Below are 19,911 nucleotides of genomic sequence, written 5' to 3' on the forward strand. Positions count from 1 at the left end.
TTTTAAATATCTGAAAAGGAAGAGTGAGCAGAGATAGGGAGAGGGAGGGCCAGAGCAGAGCGTGAAATTGCTCCTTTGAAGCAACACAGACAAGATGGGTGAAACGACCTACTTCTGGATTGCGATAATTCTACAATGATATTTTAATGTGTTGGCATATTTTAAAATATTGGGAATAAAGCAATGGTAGTGAAAAAGAATACACAAAAATGCTAGAAATTTCAAAATAAACTGAAAAACAAAACAAATGCTTTACTGGAGGCTGTCATACGTTGCAAGTGCCCACTTACATATGAGCTAAAGTATCATGAAATAGTTACAATACTAATTTGTAATTGTGTAACTTAACCAAATCAAAAAGGTAAGAAATTGGAGCATATTTTATATAATAAGGGTATATTTAATAATAATGCACGCTTGGTACTGGAGGACATAAATCAAAATAGTGGCCTTTACAAATCTGATTTTTCATCCTTCTATTTCAATAGGTGAAAAAGTGAACAAACTTTCAAATGAGCCTGCGTATATTAAATCACACTAATTGCCAAGTGAAACATCAGTACATAAATTTTCCCAGGCTACCGAAGATCGACTCCTGGACTTATTAACAGTGCATGAAGTTTGCGTGTACTATTGGCAATGAGAAGAGCTGAAAAATGCAAAACATTTGCAAGGTACAAAAATGGAAGTTGGCAGAGGTATTGCTGGTATTGACTAGGAAAGAGATTATTCACATGAGATTGGAAGATGATGACTCTGATGCACAGTAAGAGGATAATAAAAGGTTCAGGGATTGCATCTAGCAGTTAGACAGTCTGGTGGTGAGCAAAAAAAGATCAGTGACGTGAGGTGTGAAAAAGACAGCAGTGCTAGAGTGAATCCCAGGAACTGAAGAAATGGTGCAACAAAGGAAACAATATTTCCAGAGTTTGGCAAGACGTCTTGAAAAAAAGACTTCTTGGAAAGGTTACATGTGATGGCAGAAGCAAAAATGTATTAATTCTGGTATAAATTGGGTAATTAATTAAAAGCTTGCAATACTAAAAATCGCTTTGGCGTCTCCTTTAAGATAATTTTAACTCTTCAAATCTTCCTCAATTGTAAATTTTAAAAATGAAGTAGTCAATAATTTTTTTGAAACCCAAGACATCTGGCAAGTCTATCACCTTAATTCTGAAGGTTTTAAAGAAATACTTCATTGCATAGGTGAGTGGTGGACTGCTTGATAAAGAACACTGACTACTCAGAAGTAAAACAGTGCCACCATTACAGAAAGCGTATATCCTCACAAGAGGGAACTTAAAGTCCTCATAGGTTAGCAAATGCTTAAAACAATCTGGAATCTGCCAAATCTGCCTCTCCCCCACCAACATTACGCCCTGCCCCACTCCAGTTTGAATACCTACCCTATACAAGTATCAGTTGCCCTTGTTATTGTGCTTCATGCTTTAGGAATATGAAGAACTTCCAGCCTATGGGTACTATGCTGACCGGAACCTACTCTTCTTGTTCTTACTGTCTTGGCTGCGCCCAAGCCGTCTCTAACCAGCAGCTCTAAAGCATAAAACATTGAAACAAGGACCAGCTCAGAAATCAACAAATGTACAGATTTCTTCCTTGATAGTCTGTATACAGCAATTCTGTACATAATATTTAGTATTTATGTACTGTTGTTCTTCACATTTTATTATTTAAATCAAATGTTTTTGGTGCTGCTGTGTAATTTGGTGGAGTTAATTCTGTTACTCACCCTTTGAGCTTATACAGCTTCACAGAAATAGCTGTAAAAACAAACACAAATGCTCAAAGCTGAGGCAGTTGTTAAGGATGACAGAAATAAGCCCTACATTGGAGGAAGCCTGAACTGCCACTAAATCACACAGGTGAAATACAGTGTCTATTTGTAAAAGAAAATTAATAAAGTAATTTAGAACAAGTACTTCCATAATGAAGACTAAAATCTATGCAGAATTAAAAGTTGTTGGCTACCTGTACATATACAAACTAGAGATTCACAAGAATTCAAAGTAATTTTTCCTAAGTCCGTTAGAAAACAAACTTCTTCAAAAAGCATGCTTTTGTTTGGTTGTCAAGCAGTGACACAAAATAAGCCTACTGAACTGAGCAAAAGAATTAAATTTTTGCTCAATTACACTCAAAAGAAATACACTGTACAAATGATTATACATGAGGATGGATTCCAGAAAATTTAAGATAAAGCTGAAGGAGTTTAAATAAGATTACAGAGCTTGGCAGCATTTCTTTTGTAGGAAAATCAACATTAAGTATAAAATGGAATTGTAAACTGACTAATTGCCATTTTTAGTACAGGTAAAAATCAATGCAATCCGATTTTAAATGATCAATGACTTTTTAAGAAACTTTATGATCTAAAATAACAGAACGTTAAATACCTGACCTCAGTACTCCATAGAATTTGAAGTTGAATAATTTAACCACCAACTTTACCAACTTGGCTACAGCTCAACAAAATCATTTTTAAACACATTTGAGCTGCATAAAAATTGCCCATCACCTGTGCCCAACATTGCCTGTATCTGCAGTTCCTCAATTCATCTTTTCTGAAACTTTATACATATTTAATTACCACTTGAATTCACAAATCCAGTGCTCTCTTGGCTCGCATCCTATCCTCCATTACACATAAAATGAAGCACATCCAAATCTGCAAAGTTCACATTCAAAGTAACACCAAAACTGGTTCACACACTATTATCGTACTTGCTGACCCAATTTGGCAATGCCTCAATTTAACAATTCTCACGCTTGTTTTTAAATCCCTCCATAGCCTCATCTGAACTTCAATCTGCTCCAGGCGTACAGTTCCAAAAGTTTGCAATTGTGCAGGCAAATCTTTATTTGTGCCTAGAGTTGTCTAGGTGCTCAGCTCTGGAATTCTCTGACAAAAGTTTTATGACTCTTCGCTTTCCTTTAAACCTCTCTTTGACTAGGCTTCTTGTGTGTTTGTGCATCATACATTATCAAACAATGTTCCATCAAGTCCATTGGAACTTTTTATCATTTCGAAAGGTACTGCATATCATGGTTTGCTTTTACATGCTATAGTCATCATAATGAAGGTCATAAGTAATGATAGATCAGTGTTATCTCCTGTAGCACTGTTCTAATAACACATCTTGATTACAGTATCAGAAAAGCAACCATTAATTTCAGAATATATCCTTCAACTTTCTTGTAGTAACCAAGCCTGCAAGTGAAAATTAGTGCTAAATTAAGAACAAATGAGATGATATAGTACACAGTCAAGATTCTTAATGGAGTAGAAAGAAAAGACAATGGCATTCTAACTAACCAGTCTGCACATGGTGCAACAAGTCAAAAGAAGGAAACAATATTTAATATACAAGGTTATCTGGTCTCCCAAATTGTTCAGGTACTTTAATGAGGTAGATGATTATCAAATTCAACACAATTAGGGAGGAGCAACACATTGTGAATCAAACAATTGTTACAGGAATGGAAAAAATAGTCAATAAGGTTTTTTTTGTACACTTCAGTGAAATACAAAAACATTCTTCCAGTCTAGATTCCATAAGTATATAGATGGGTTTTCAACATGAGAAAACATGACAAAAGATAATACAATAAATATTTCCAGATTAACAAGGTGGTCAGGGAGAAAATAGTAAAATTTAAAATAAATCTTACAAATACACGACGGTAAAAAAATTTTGTAACATAACAGCTAAATATTACCTCATTTTCCAAACTCCATGCTGCTGCTCTGGACTTAGGCTGCCAATTCTGAAATATATAGTCAGGTGTTCTTTGTTAACTTTTCCAACAAGGTTATTCATTTAAAACAGAAGTACAAATTCAGTTCTGCAATTTAACATACAGCGATATTTGGTATGCAGATTGTTAAGCGGATCAAATTTCCATACAAATTGTGTGGGATGCATCTGGGGGTGAAGCAGAACATTGGCTTACCTCACATTTATGCAATTCACCACACTGCAAATTTTGGAGGCAGAGCAATTTGAATCCTACACCACTGATACCAGAAGCTCACTTTATTAGCCATGGAGGGGCAGAGATCATGAATCAAAGAGGAAAATAAAAGCTGCCCATCTTAGGGAGGTCAGCTAAGGTTGTTGATTAGAGATGCTAAAATAGTTAAACACCTGGATGGTTTCACTATATGCCAATCCCCTTAATTCAATCGCTCCATTCAAAATATAGAGCTTTAAACTTGTAATCTCTCTCCCCACTCAGGACCCTAGCAATATCAGATACCACAGACAGAGGGGCATCATTTTTGAAGTTGGAACTATACAAATAAGAAAATATCCACTTGGATGAAAACTAAGTTTTGACAGGCAGAAACAAGAGATGACGGTCTTTTGCCCGTAATGTCGATTTTACTGCTCCTCGGATGCTGCCTGAACTGTTGTGCTTTTCCAGCACCACGAATCCAGAATCTGGTTTCCAGCATCTGTGGTCATTGTTTTTACCTGGCAGAAACAAAGCTTAAATTGAGTTTCACTAATTGTGGAGATCTTCCAATTTGCTGGAAAATATTTTTTAGGGTGACTGTGGTGCATTAGGGATGGACAACCAACATGAACCATTCAAGGGGCACCCACAAGAAAGAAAGATACATGTCAACAAGAAATATTTAACAAGGAATATGGGAGAGAAACTTATGGATAATCATTTTTAGCAAAATTCCACTAAATCATAAGTAATAGGAACAGAAGAAGGCTGCTCAGCCAGACAGCCTGCTCCATCATTCAATAGGGTCATGCCTGATCCGACATTCATGTCCATTTTCCTGCCCTCTCCAGATTGCTCTCTATTTGCCGACTGAACAAGAATTCATCTTAGCCTTATAAATACACAGGAATTCTGCCCATACAGCTCTCTGTGGCAACAAGTTCCAAAGACTCTCGCAACCTTCGAAATTCTTCCTCATCCCCACATCAAATTGGGGTCCCTTTATTCTGAAACTATATCCTCTTGTATTACACTCTTCTGTGAGGTGAAACATCCTCTCAGCATTTACCCTGTCAATCCCTTTAAGAATCCTTCACCTCTCATTCTTCGAAACTCTTATAAGTATCGTCCCAAGTTCAGCTTTTATTTAGGAGACAAACTTTCCAAACTGGGTATCAGCTAGGTGAACATTGGAGGCAATCGAGACAATGAAACAATATCTTTTCTTCAATAAGGAAGCTAAAACTGTTCACAGTACTCTTGCACAGTTGCACTAAGACCTATCTTCTCCTTTTCTCCTATGCCCTTGGAGAAATAAAGGTCAACATCCCGTTAGCCTTTCTGATTACATGCTGCATTGTGTGCTAGCTTTCTAATGTTTTGTACACAACTACCAAGTCCCTTTTTGTTGCAGCTTTCTGCAGTTTTTTTCTCCATTTAAATAATATTGCTCTTATGTTCTCCTTTTTAAAATGAAAAACATTGCATTTTTCCACATTATATTCCATTTGCCAACTTTTTTCACATTTAAGCTATCAATTTCTCTCTGTAAACTAGTTGCGCACCTCTCACAATCTACCTGCTTTTGGCATTGCCTGCAAGTTTGGCTACAGTATATTTTCTTCCTTCATCCAAGTTGTTAATACATGTTGAAACAGCTGCTGTCTCAACACTGACCACTGTGGGACTCCACTGGTCACATGTCACCATTGTCCTCACCCGCTGTTTCCTGCCCATTCACCAGTTATCTATTCATACCAATTACTATCTATCTACAACACCATGGGCTCTAAGATACCCTGCCAAACTTTCTTTATTATAGAGTCAGAGATCCCCAACACAGAAAAGGGCCTTTGGCCCACTGCATCCACACAGATCAAGAATAACAATCTAACCACTTTAATCCCGATTTCCAGCACTTGACCCTTGGCCTTGTATGCCTTGACATTGCAAACACAGATCCAAATAATTAATTGCTGAGGTTTTCTGCTTCTATCACCCTTCTAGTCAGCAAGCTCCAGTTTCCCAGCATCTTTGATATCTTCTACTCCATACTTTAAATGTATGCCCCCAGTCATTGATTCTTTCAAAGAGGGAAAAGACTGTTCCTGTCTTCACAACATACACCAGTTGTCATTTATACAACTCAATCGTATCTTCCCTCTACTGCTCTAAGGAAACCAACCCTAATCTGTTCAATCGGTCTTCATAGCAAACTGTTATAGCCCAGGCAACATCCTGGTAAATCTCTTCTCCCTCTCCAGTACAATCATATCCCTTCCAGATCTGCACAAAACACGACGGCCTACCTATGTTTTATACAGTTCCAGCATAACATGTCTGCTCTGTGCCTTAGTAACAAAGCTAAATATCTTCTATGTCTTCTTAACCACTTCATCTTGAAACATAGAGGGACCAGTGTAAATGCACACAGAGGTCACTCGGATTCTCAGTGCCTCCCAGGATCTTACTGTTAATTACTGTTAAATTTGAAAGGGATCAGACAATTTACAAGAATGTTTCTAGGATTAAAGGTTTTGAGCTGTAAGGAAAGGCTATATAGGCTAGGTTTCTTCCCCTTCCCTCTCCCCCCCCCACCCTTCTCCACCCCCTCTCCCCGCCACCCTTAGGTTTAAGGTGAGAAGGGAAAGATTTAAAAACGTACCCAAGGAACAACTTTCTATGCAGAGTGGTACACGTATGGAAAGCACGGCCAGAGGAAGTAGTAGAAGCTCATACAATTACATCATTTAAAAAGATGGGTTCATCAACAGGAACGGTTTAGAGTGATATGGGCCAAATGCTAGCAAATGGGACTAGATTAATTTAGGCTATCTGGTCGTCATGGATGAGTTAGACCAAAAGGCCCGTTTCCGTGCTGAACATGCTACGACTATGTATTCCCTTATCTTGTTTGTCCTGTCCAAGTGCATCACCTTATTTATTTGGATTGAAGTTCAATTATCACTGATCAGTCTGAAGAAGGGTCATTGGGCCTGAAAAATGAATTCTGCTTTCTCTCACAGATGCTGCCAGACCTGCTGAGCTTTTCCAGCAATTTCTGTTTAGGTGTCTCATTTCAAGGGTCCATAATTTCTTTTATTTTTACATTCTAGTCTAAATTACCCCTCAATCATCATCCTCCATGTCCTCCCACTCAGCTAAATGGAGTCAATTTGCCAAATTTCCTTAATGGCCCATTGGCCATTAGTCTCTCATTTAGGTCTTCATCAAAAGCCTTCCTGAAATTCAAGTAGACTACAATCAAAGATGCTGCCCTCATCTAAACACCTGGTCACTTCTGAAAATTTCAAAAGCAGTTCACTAATGACAATGTTCTTCAGGGAAAGAACCTAGAGGGCATAGGTTTAGGGTGAGAAGGGAAAGATATAAAGAGTCCTAAGGGGCAACGTTTTCACACAGAGGGTGGTACGTGTATGGAAAGAGCTGCCAGAGGAAGTGGTGGAGGTTGGTATAATTGCAACATTTAAGAGGCATTTGGATGGGTACATGAATAGGAAGCGTTTGGATGGATATGGGCCAGACGCTGGCAGGTGGGACTAAATTGGGTTGGGATATCTGGTCGGCATGGACGGGTTGGACCGAAGGGTTTGTTTCCATGCTGTACACCTCTAGGACACTCTACTACCCTCGGAAACAGACGATCAAGCCACGTTGTTGTATCAATCACTACCAAGTCACAACAAAGAAATGAACTGAACAGACTATGTGGCAACAAAGATGACAATGGCAGAACAGCCCTGTCAACCCTGCAAAGTGCTCCTCACTAACATCTGGGGGCTAGTGCCAAAATTAGGAGAGCTGTCTCTCAGAGTCATCAAGCTATAGACAGTTATACTCTCAAAATCATAACTTACACAATGTGTCAGACAGAACTCATTTTTCTTGGCAATGTCCTGGCCAGCAGCAAAGGTAGGAGAGTTGTCCTGAGTTCAGACTCCAAGTAGTCTCATGGCTTCAGGTTAAATTGGAGCGTGGAAACCACCAGGTGATTACACATACGGTCTTCCCTTGCAGATGAAGCATGTTGAACAACAGTTGAAAGCAACACAGGGTGCCAAGGGTGAAAAATGTATTCTTTGTGGAGTATTTCAAATATCCATCAAGCTGGGTGGGATCTAAAGGACTTTGTTTCCTGGGTTTACAAGATGCAGTGCAGAAATTCACCAAAGCTCCAAGAGCACTTTCTCAACAGCCGACCATTTCCATCAAGAAGGGTGATGGGGACCTAAATACATGAGAAAACCACAACTTGCAAGTTCCTCTCCAAGCGATTTACCATCTGAACTTGAAAATATACCATTCCTTCAGTGACCTAGGTCAAACTTCTGGGTCAACCTACAGCACAGACTGAAATGATTCAAGAAGGTGGTTCACCACCACCTTCTCAAGGGCAACTAGGCACGGACAATTAATGGTGGCTGACCAGCAATGCCACATCTGACGAGTGATTAAAAAGAATGTTGTTCAAACAGATCTTCTCTTCAACAAAACCAAGCTGACTGTTCTCGATTAAATCACTGCCTCTCCAAAGGCAGATTAACTCTGTCCCTCAGAAGTGCTTCCAATAGGTTTCTGTACCACTGAGGTGGCAAACCTACCAATGTGAAGTTTCCAGGTTTATTCCTTGCTCCTTTCTTGAATTACAGTACCACACTGGCTATCTCCATCACCTCTACTACGGCCAGGGCAGTTCAAAATTCTTTCAATCACCCTTGCTAATTTCTCCTTTGTTTCACTCAACAATCCTGGATATCTTTCACCTGGCCCTGGAGATTTATCTACTTTTAAGCCTGCCAAACCACATGGAACCTCCTGTCTGACTATGTTGGTTGCTTCAAGTGCATTACAAAATTGCAACATTAAAAATCTTTATAATGGGCATTGAACTTGGCAGGGAAATGGGATCCAGCAAGGAAAGATGAATGACCAAATTGAGAAGATATTATGCAAGAATTCCATTATAAAACATTATATTAACAAAGTCTCAAGATTTGGCTGAAATTTATAATTTCAAAGCATGCTCAAAAGGTGCAAAAAGAACAATAAAAACAAGGAACCTAAAATGACAAAAAAAAACTGTCCTTGACATGAATGTAAGATACCTACACACCATTTGTTTTTACAAGAAATCAATAACAAACTCACTTGTGACGACTAGTACTATGGTGATGTTTAGAGAGATCTTTTTCTGGTAATGAAGTTGAAGACGAAGAGGAGTGAGAGCCCAAGTTCTTTCTCTGTTCTTTTGTTTTCTGCAGAACACGTTTATATGAAAGTGTACAGAGCCAACAAAGTAGTTTTCCATCAACCTACAAATAAAATCAAAGCTTGGCAAAACGGGCTGACAGAATTGTTTTGATGATATGCATTAATCTGCTTAGAAAATATAATCTCTGATATATCTTAGCTGCCAATAAATTCAAACTTCACTGACAAGAATACTTGCTGCAGAATTTGCAAAAAGCAGTTTTGGCAAGTGAAATTTTGATTTAGCTTTGGCATCTTCACACAGATTTTGGTTCTTCATTTGAATGTGCAGGAACTCCCAAGTTACTTCACCTGTGCAGTCCTTGCACCAAAATGAAGTGTGATTAATTTTTCTAGAAAGCAAAATGGACAAAATTCTCAGGAATGAATGAGCTACAGATTATTCAGATTTTAAACTTCTATCTTTGTTTATTGATCCAAAAAAATGAAACCAATGGTCATTCACCTCTTAATACACGGTCCTAAAAATACCTTAAGTAGCAGACTCTAAAAGTTTGGAAAAAAACCCTGTCATACACAGTTACTTTCAAGTCAACTGTCACAATCAGCTGCAATACCTTTCCTTAACTTTCCTCCCAATTCATTTGGCAAAGCTTTCAAACTTCAAGGCGAACTCAAATGTCAATGGTGGTGAGAAGGAGGGATGTGAATGGTTAAACTGAAATATGCATTATTTACACACACACACACACACACACACACACACAGAGAGAAACTGAAGATAATTGAAGGGACCTAACAAGTTTATAAATCAATATATGGCATAAAAACTCTAGTGATTAAGTTGCAGTGTGTAACTTCCTCCCAGATAAGTGTAACTACAGATTTTTCATTTGTTTCCATTCAACCTTAGTCTTTGTATGAATTTAGGAACAGGAATAGGCCATCAGCTCCTTCAGAGCTGAAAATGTGTTGCTGGAAGTGTGCAGCAGGTCAGGCAGCATCCAAAGAACAGGAGAATCGACGTTTCGGGCACAAGCCCTTCTTCAGGAAGAAGGGCTTATGCCCGAAACGTCGATTCTCATGTTCTTTGGATGCTGCCTGACCTGCTGCACACCTCACTTTCTCCATCAGCATCTGCAGTCCTCACTTTCTCCATCAGCTCCTTCAGCCTTTTCAACATTGAACGAGATCATGGCTGATCTTTGTCTAATGCCATAAACCTGCCTATAGCCTATATCACTTAACACCTTTGCGTCTAACAAATTTTTATGAATCTTGGATTTAAAATTAACAACTGACTGATCACCGACTGCTAATTATGGGAGAGAGTTTCAAACCTCTTCTATACTTTGCATCTGCAAGTGCTTCTTAACATCTCTCCCTAATTTTTAGTTTAATATTTTTATGCCTTGCAGTTGAAAAATCTCCAACCACTGGAAATAGTTTACCTGTATCTACCACGTCTTTTCCTCAACCCTTACTATGCACAGAGGCCATTCAGCCCAGCGAATCTGCACCAACCATTCAAACAGCATCCCAGGCAGAACAATCTGATCATTGTAGCCCCACATTTACCATGACTAATCCACCTAGCAGCACATCCCTGGACTGTGGGAGGAAACCAGAGCACCCAGCGGAAACCCATGCAGTCACAGGGAGAACGTGCAAACTCCACACAGACAGTCGGCCAAGGGAGGATTCAAACCCAGGTCCTCAGTGTTACGAGGCAGCAGTGCTAACCACTGTGCTACTTGATGGCTTGATTATCTTGAAGACTTTGGTCAGATCACCCCTTAACCTACTAATTGAAAGAGGAAACCGGTTTAATTTTTATTATCTCTCCTCATAACTTAATACCTTAAGTTCCAGTACCATTCATGTAAATGTACGATGCACTCCCTGCAAAGCCAAGATAGCCTTACTAAGATGTGGTACTCACATCTGTTCACATTATTCCACATGGAGGCAACCAGGGTTTCATACAACTTCTGCATTCTTGTACCTCAATCCTCCATATATAGAGGCCAACATTCCATTAGCTTTCTTGATTGTTGTCTGCACCTGTTGTGATATTTTAATGATCCAAGCACCTAAAACCCCACATCGCTTTGGACAACCAATGTATTTAACTTTATATCACCTAAGTAGTATGTTTTCTACTCCAAAACATAAAACCTTACACTTGCTTGCACTGAACCCCATCAGCCATAGTTTTGCCCATTCGCCTGGTCTATCAATATCCCTTAGTAATTTTATGCATCTACACAGTCTACAATATGGAACAGGCTCAAGAGGCTGAATGGTCAACTCCTATTACTATGTATTCTTATGTACAATACCATCTAACATTGGATCAGCAGCAAATTTGGACATGATTTATTATGCCATTAACAACCAATTGAGGCCCTAATACAGATCCTGGAGACACATCACTGGTCACACTCTGGCAATTTGAGTATCTACTCATGATTCCTACATTCTCTAGCCTGCTACTAATTTAATTTCCTATTTATCAAATACCTTCTGGAAATCCATTTCAGCAGTGGGTGTTGACAGTGAGAGCCAGGGGACACCCATAAGGTAAATTTAAATATTAAAGAATTCCATCCTGAAATTGGTGGAATAAAGGCTGAGCAGGAGCGGAAGTGGACATGGGGACAGCTGGATGAGTGAACTAAATATATTCGGGCAGTCTCCCACCGGTCCTCCTCTAACAAAAAAAAGACTCCGTGTGCAGGGTTGGGGAGGCTTCTTTTTTCCCTCCCAAATTCTTTTGGCAATTTAGAATCAAGGGAATGGAAGGTAGGACAGTTGTACGCGCCTCATGCAGGATGTGGGAGATAAGGGTCACCATTACTGTGCCTGCGGACTTCACCTGCGAGAAGTGGACCCAACTCCAGCTTCTCAGACAGAGGGGGAACTGGAGCTGAAGCTGAATGGACCCATTCAAGATGGAGGATGGGGAAACTTTCTGGCTGTAACAGCTGAGGGGGAGACTAGCACTACAGTGAACCTGCACAGTTACTGCCTTTGCTATCTGAATTTACATATCACTGGACATCGACGTATCAGGGAAAATTAACAAAGTGAAATTCACAACTGATCTTGGAGTAACTGTTTGGGCGAAGTCACAGCACAGAAAAAGATAAGTGGATAGTTTTAAGTGTGACCTATAGAAATTCTGCAGTAGTGGGTTCTTTCTTGATTATTTGTTTTTGTTTTTTGAGATAGGTCTCTTGATTAAACTTAAAATATAAGCCATAACTATTAATTTAACATGGAGCAGCGCTTTGTAGAGGAATAAGACTGTGTGGGTCTGTAGATTGTGAAGGAACAAAACGGCCTTTAGTAGAGTGATATGCACTTCTTTGAGGAGAAAGTGAGGTCTGCAGATGCTGGAGATCAGAGCTGAAAATGTGTTGCTGGAAAAGCGCAAGAAGGGCTTATGCCCGAAACATCGATTCTCCTGTTCCTTGGATGCTGCCTGACCTGCTGCACTTTTCCAGCAACACATTTTCAGCTCTGATATGCACTTCTTGTCAGATGTGGGAGTTTAAGGAGAGTTTACGGGTTACTGTGGATTATATCTGCAATAAATGCTGTTGGTTGCAAATCCTATGGATCGGTTGGAGAGTCAGAGGCAATGAGGAATTTGCAACAGCAACGGTACATGATAGATGGCAGTTCTAGGAAGGGGGAAGTCGCAGATACAACACCGCCCCCAAATCCATCCAAGACCGCCTGCTGCACACCTGCCCAGCACAGCCCCCAAACCCATCCAACACCGCCCCCCACCCACTCCCAAACCCGTCCAACACCGCCCCCAAACCCGTCCAAAACCACCCCCCCATCTGCCGCCCATCCAACACTGCCCCCCGCCGCCCCACCCAAACCCATCCAACACCGCCCACCAGCCCGCTGCCCCACCCAAACCCTTCCAACACCACCCCCAAACCTGTCCAACACTGCCCCCCGGCAGCCCCCAAACCCATCTAACACCATCCTCAAACCCATCCGGCACTGCTCAAACCCGTCCAACACCACCCGACCTACCCCCAAACCCATCCAACACTGACCCTCGTCTGCCCAAAACCCATTCCACCACCACCCCCAAACCCAACCTACTCTGCCCCCTGCCCGTCCGCCCCAAACTCATTCAACACTGCCCACCAAACCCATCCAACACTGCCCCTCTGCACGCCCCCCCCCCCCACCAATCCTCTCCTGCCCTCTCTCCAGACTGGACACCAACAAGACTGCTGCTGTTGGTACTGCCTTTTGGGGGTGAGTCTCCAAATGGTGTGTGCATGTACAGACACACACACACCACCAGGAAAAAGTGTGGGAAGAGACAGAGACAAGGAGACAGATATTAGGTGGTTAATCATTGAGACAGGATTGCTCTCGGCAGCATTAGGTTCACTTTGAATCACTAAACAAAATAAGAGATCAGTGTTGGAAACACGTTTTTGATGTAATGTTTCTGTTGGGACCTCGAGATTTCCTTTGGATAATTGAGGTTCCTCTGTACAGGAAGATAGGTTGGAAGCTCAAAGGCAGTATGAGCAGAGTAGTCATCTCCAAATTGCTACCTTTGCCATGGGCTAAAGAGGCTAGGAATAGAGACTGCATGCAGCTGAACATGTGGCTGCAGAGCTAGTGTCGGAGGGAGGGCTTCATATGTGTGGATCATTGGGATACCTTCTGGGGAAAGTGGGATCTGCACAACAAAGACAGGTTGCACTTGAACTGCAGGGGTACAATACCCTGGGCAGGAAGTTTGCTAGAGTTCTTCGGGTGGGTTTAAACTAGTTTGGCAGGGGGGTGGGAAGCAAATCAGAGGATGGTGTAGCTGGTGAACAGGCAGATACAACATGGAGAGAACATGAGGAAGGATGCACAGTTGCTAGGATAAAGGTGCAGTATGATGGGTTGAAGTTTGTCTATTTTAACACAATAAGCGTCAGGAATAAGGGTCATGAACTTAAGAGGATGGATCAGTACTTGGAGCTATGATGTTGTGACCACTGGATATCACAGGGACAGGAATAGTTGTTGGATGTTCTGGAGTTTAGATGTTTCAAAAGGAATGGGGAGGGAGGTAAAAGAGGTGGGGGAGTGACACTGCTAAATAATCTCAGAGCTGCAAAAAGGGGGGTCATCGAGGAGGGTTTGGGTATGGGTGGAAGTCAAACAGGAAAGGAGTAGTCACTTTCTTGGGACCGTCCCAATAGCAATAGAGACAAGGAAGAGCAGATGGGGAGGCAGATTTTGGAAAGTTGTAGAAGTACCAAGGGTTGTCATGGTTTCAACTTCCCTAATATTGAGTTTGGATGGAGCAGATTTTATCAGGTGTGTCCAGGAAGGATTCCTGACTCAATATGTAGGTAGGCCAACTAGCGGGGGCCATATTCGATTTGATGCTTGGCAACGAACAAGGCCAGGTGTTAGATCTCTCAGTGGGACAGCATTTTGGTAATAGTGATCACAACTTCCTAACCTCTACTATAGTCATGCAGAAGAACAAGGACGGATGGTATGGGGTATGGGCAAGTATTTAATTAGGGAAAGGGGAATTACAATGGCAGGAACTGTTGGGCATAAATTGGGAACATTTACTCTTAGTAAATGCACGACAGAAATGTGGAGGCTGCTTAAGCAGCACTTGTTGCGAGTGCTGGATAGATCTGTCCAAATGAGGCAAGGAAGGGATAGTCGGATAAAGGAACCTTGGATGACAAGAGATATGGAACATCTGGTCAAGAGGAAGAAGGAAGTTATGTAAGGTTGAAGTAGTAAGGATCAGACAGGGCTCAACAGAGTTACAAGGTAGCCAGGAAAGAACTGAAGAATAGACTTAGGACAGCTAGAAAGGGTCACGAGAAAGCCTTGGAGGGTGGGATTAAGGAAAATCCCAAGGTGTTCCACACTTACGTGGAGGAAAAAGAGGGTGGCCAGAGTAAGAATACAGCAGATCAGGAATAGTGGAGGGAATTTGTATGTGGAATCAGAAGATTCTTAATGAATACTTTGCTTCAGTCTTCACTAGTGAGGGGGACCTTAATGTTTGTGAGAACTGCATGGAAATGGCTATTATGAGGGGACATAGTTTTAAGGTGATTGGTGGAAGGTTTAGGGGAGATGTCAAAAGTCAGTTCTTTACACAGAGAATGGTGGGTACACGAAATGCACCACCAGCAGTGGTAGTAGGGTCAGATACATTAGGGACACTTAAAGGTCTCTTGGATAGGCACATGGATGATAGTAAAATGAAGGGTATGCAGTTGTCCTTAATGTAGGATAAAAGGTCAACATAATATCGAGGGCTGTGGGGCCTGTACTGTATTGTTCTATGCTCTAATCCATTTAAAACAACATTCCTAGACACTACCTCAGCTACCTCCTCAAAATTGTTTGCTGCAATTTTCCCTGCCCCTACACAGAACTCTCATTTGGAAAGTTCGTCAGGTATGACCTACCAATCCATGGTATCAATTCACGCTAGTACTTTTTGATAAACCTAAAGGTGCCCAGTTAGGTTAACCTCGATTACAGACTCCAATGTCTCCAACACAGACATTAGGCTAATGGGTCTGTTATTCCTTGGTTTTCCTCTTTTGCCCTTGTTAAAAAGTAGAGTAACAAGTGCCATTGTCCAATACAGAGGGATAACTCCTCTCTCAAGCGAACTCTGAAATATTATCGTTTGAGTGTCTACAATGTACTCTCTACTTCCATAACCTAATTTTACTTACATTAATTTATTCAGTTCCTGTCCCCAACCTACTATTAATTTCGTCAGGACTTCTAGCATACTGTCCTCCTTTTCTGCTGCTCAGTAATTATTCAACCTGTTATTTCTTTGTAGTCATTGAAAATAGAGATATTGTCAATCTTTAGTGGACCAACATTACTCCTGACCAGCCACTTCCCCTTTATGTAACTAAAGTATTTCTTCTTATTGACTTTGATGTCCCTGGCAAGTTTCCTTCCATAAGCCCTTTTAGTAGATTTTCTTTTTAAGCTGCTTTGTGGGCCTTTGCTACTACATGTATTACAATTTTCCCCTTTAATATTCCCCAGTTTCATCCACTTTCCACTGAAAGCTCTCCCCTCATTATATCCTCCCTCACCAGTGAAATAATTTGGCATCTAATCATCCAGGCCACTCTCCCTCTGCTGTCCATCCTGTAAATCTTATAACTTGATTTTTCAATTCCCAATCTGACCATCTTGCAGCCATACCTCAGTAATGGCTACTATATAATAACATAACATTTGAATTTGTAACCGCATTTCGTTTGTTTACTTTGTGCTCCATGCATTCATACACAGAACTCTCATTTGGAAATGGTAATCTGTCCCTCAGCACTGAAGCTTTATTCACGTATTTGTTAATTCTCTTTTACTGTTTAATCAATATACTTACAGTTTTGCTACTCCCTGCTATATCTGAAGTATGATTCCCATTTCTCTATGTTTTGTTACTTGATTTTAAAACTGTGCTGACTTCCACCAAGCGCTACTTACTAGTTTCATGTCCAACTTATTTACTTTCACTATGGGGGTTACTCTTGCCTATGTTGTTGGTCCCAACAACTGTACCCTTCCCCTCCCACTCCAACATTCTTTCAAGCCAGTTAGGGATATCCCCTACCATGGTACCAGGCAGGCAAGATACCAAGTGGTACTCTTATATTCTGTTTACAAAAGAATGGTATCTGTACACTCAATAATAAGATACCATACCCCACTTAAATAGCCTCTTGTATCACAGTGCAGTGACCATTTGCCAATCAGCCCTTCTGTCCTTTCTATCACAAGGAACAACTACTTCATAGCTTTTAGACAAGATCAAGAGATGAATTTCTCCCAATGCTGAATTCAGGATTCTTCCACCTGTCTCACTTGTAGTCACACCCTTTTGTTCCTGACCACTGGCCAAATTTGAATGTGAGTGTCTCCTGAAACACCATCCAGATAACTCATTCTCCCCTTGATATGCATAGACAGAGAGAATGTGAATTTGTTGGCATGTACTATGTTTTACGATTGGACAGAGTTAACACTGGAAGAATTAGTTTGCATTCGATTTAGAAGAACGGTATTTTTGTACTCAGATGGAAAACCCATTCACCTCGGGAAGCTTTTGGTTGAGCTTTCAAAAATCCTGATGGATGTTAGATGTAAAATAATTTCTCTTGGAGAAAAGATTGAAAAATCACTTATTCCATAATGCAAAAGGCTTAGATGAGAAATGGTTGCATAGCATTCTAAAGGAGTTATTTGGAGCTGACAAAGTCAAACTGAGTAGTGTGAATAATCAAAGAAGTTAAACTCTCAAGACCAGGAGCTGAAAGTCAACCTTATTAGATGTGATCGAGATCTCGTTCTAGTATTTAATATTGTAAAGTGATCATGCTGAGACAGATGCGATTGCATTTCAAAAAAAAAATGTTTAGATAGTTTATTCTATTATATCTTCATTTCTTTTGCATAACAACAAGAAAGCAGAAAGCTAAGATTCAGTCAGCAGCATTGCATGTTCATGTTCCAATGAAAGGCCACCTTGACAGGTAGGAAAAGGAAAACAAAATCTGATCTATCACACCAGATTTCAGTCTGGGATCTAACCCGTTCAATTGTAACATCAACCATAATCATAATGTATTCCACCTGGTAATGAACTGATGACAGTTTACAAGCGATTTCAAACAAACCTGAAAAGCAAGTGATTACCTACATCAAATTATGTATTTTACATTCTAGCGACCCCATTTGCAATAACTTTGAAAATATAAGGATGAAAAACAATTTGTTTAAACTGTACAACGCTTACAACGTAGACAAGTCAAAGTAGTATCATCACTGATTCACAAACCAGAGGCTCAAACTGGAAGCACAGGTTGAAATCCCATCATAGCAGCTGATGGAGTACAAATTAATTTAAAAACTTCCAGAATTGAAAACTAGTCTCTGCACCAGTGACCATGAAATTAACATTGATATGGTTTAAAAAAATACATTCAGTTCACTTTTGGGAAGAAATTCTATAGTCCTTAGCCAGTCTACTTTAAAAATGTAACCACAGTAATGCAGTTAACTCTTAAGCATCCTTTGAAATAGCCTTAATGCGCCACTACTTAAGGCATGAGCAATAAATGTTGGTCATGCCAGTTACTTCCACAGCCAATGAAATAAAACACAGATAAGCATTTAGTACTGTTTAATTTACTGCACAGTCATGTTTTTGAATGCAAAGCCAACCAAATGCAAAAATTGTACAGTCTTATCTTGAAAATATTTCACATGAGCTCTGAAAAAATTCACATTTTACTTAATTCAAGAAAAAAATGAAAAAGAACTTGTTGAATGGCATACAATCAAACAGATTCACTTGCTGATTTTCTTTTCTTTTTATTCACTCATGATATATGTGCATCAGTGGCTAGGGCAACATTTATTGGTCAGAGAGCAGTTAAGAGTTTATCAAATTGCTGCGGGGTGGGGGAGGAGGAGGAGGAAGAGGAGACAGCAGTGTAGGCAAAACCAGATAAGAATGGCAGATTTCCTTGCCTTTTCTGACAATCGACACCAGTTTCACAGTCATTACAAGACTCTTAATTCCAGATAGTGAATGGAACATAAATTCCTCTGTCTACCATGGCGGGATCTGATCCCATGTTTTCAGATCAAATCTGGGGTCTCTGGATTAGTAGTCTACCAATAATACTACTAGGACATTGATGAAGAACAGATATGTATATCATTCATGGTTTAACATTGCAAGTCCAAACCCATTTCCGCATATGACATTGCTATTTTAGAACTACATCTTCAAAAATTGTAGATCAGAGAAATTGATTTCAATGCCAATTAATATATGCTCACTTCCATTACCTTTCGTCGACTCTCATCTTTTCGATCAAAGGCACACTGCTGTTTGCACTGTTCACATGTCTGTGGTGGCCCATACTTCTTCTCTGAATTTGTACAACGTTGACACTTGGTACCAATGAAGGCTGCGATAATGTTACAATATTGACAGGGTTTGGGCTACAAACATTGAAAACAATACAAAACATTAACTCTAACATTATAACAGAGCACCAATTACAAAAAAGCTGTACATTTGCATTTAATAAAGGGGGATAGAATAATACATAGTGGGTTCCAACAATGCAAAGGACTAAAAGAAACAAACAATCTACCACTCTGAAAATTTTGCTTTACTGTTACTGTGTTCGAGGTTCTCATTCTGATTTACACAAAGTAATTGATTTTCTTATCAATGATATTAAGGTTCTCTTAATTGTCCAATGTTGTCAGAGTCAAATAATTATTCACAATTACATCTAATATTTCAAGAATTTTAAAAATTAACATTTTTGCACCTCAGATTAACCAACATACAAGAAGATTATACTAATGTATGAAATGCATTCAAATATTCATTTTAGTTCAATTGAGAGAGATGAAATGAGGTGTTGGGAGGTAACTTCAACTTTTGCAGTACGAGATATGATAAAACACAAAAAGACTCATTAATACCATGATCTGTCCACAGCCAGACTGAATCTGGCTTGAGAGGACAATAACTGGTCCTTCCATTCTAAACAGAGGCATACTAGTGCAGACTCATACCCTTAGTTTGACAATTTCAGTAGAGGTCATACTAGCATCGACCAGCCAGCAGGG

At 40.1% G+C, this 19,911-nt stretch overlaps 1 protein-coding gene across 9 annotated transcripts in view; it reads right to left on the minus strand.

The window, feature by feature from the left end:
* The window catches only part of fam76b (family with sequence similarity 76 member B), an 89,883-nt gene that overhangs the window by 35,519 nt on the left and 34,453 nt on the right, over window positions 1-19,911 (minus strand). For 5 of the 9 annotated variants that reach the window (XM_087988010.1, XM_043691476.2, XM_087988011.1 and 2 more), the window contains 3 exons: window positions 19,105-19,269; window positions 9,148-9,311; window positions 3,739-3,786 (listed from right to left, as the gene is read on the minus strand). In XM_087988010.1, the coding sequence (XP_087844136.1) occupies window positions 3,739-3,786; window positions 9,148-9,311; window positions 19,105-19,269 (377 nt within the window). The remainder of the gene's footprint in view (window positions 1-3,738; window positions 3,787-9,147; window positions 9,312-19,104; window positions 19,270-19,911) is intronic. The other 4 variants (XM_043691478.2, XM_043691477.2, XM_087988007.1 and 1 more) reach the window with 2 other exon arrangements.

Source organism: Chiloscyllium plagiosum, unplaced genomic scaffold (assembly GCF_037043375.1).
Source record: "Chiloscyllium plagiosum isolate Xiang-an unplaced genomic scaffold, Cpla_swu_hap1 HiC_scaffold_6, whole genome shotgun sequence".
NCBI lineage: Eukaryota > Metazoa > Chordata > Chondrichthyes > Orectolobiformes > Hemiscylliidae > Chiloscyllium > Chiloscyllium plagiosum.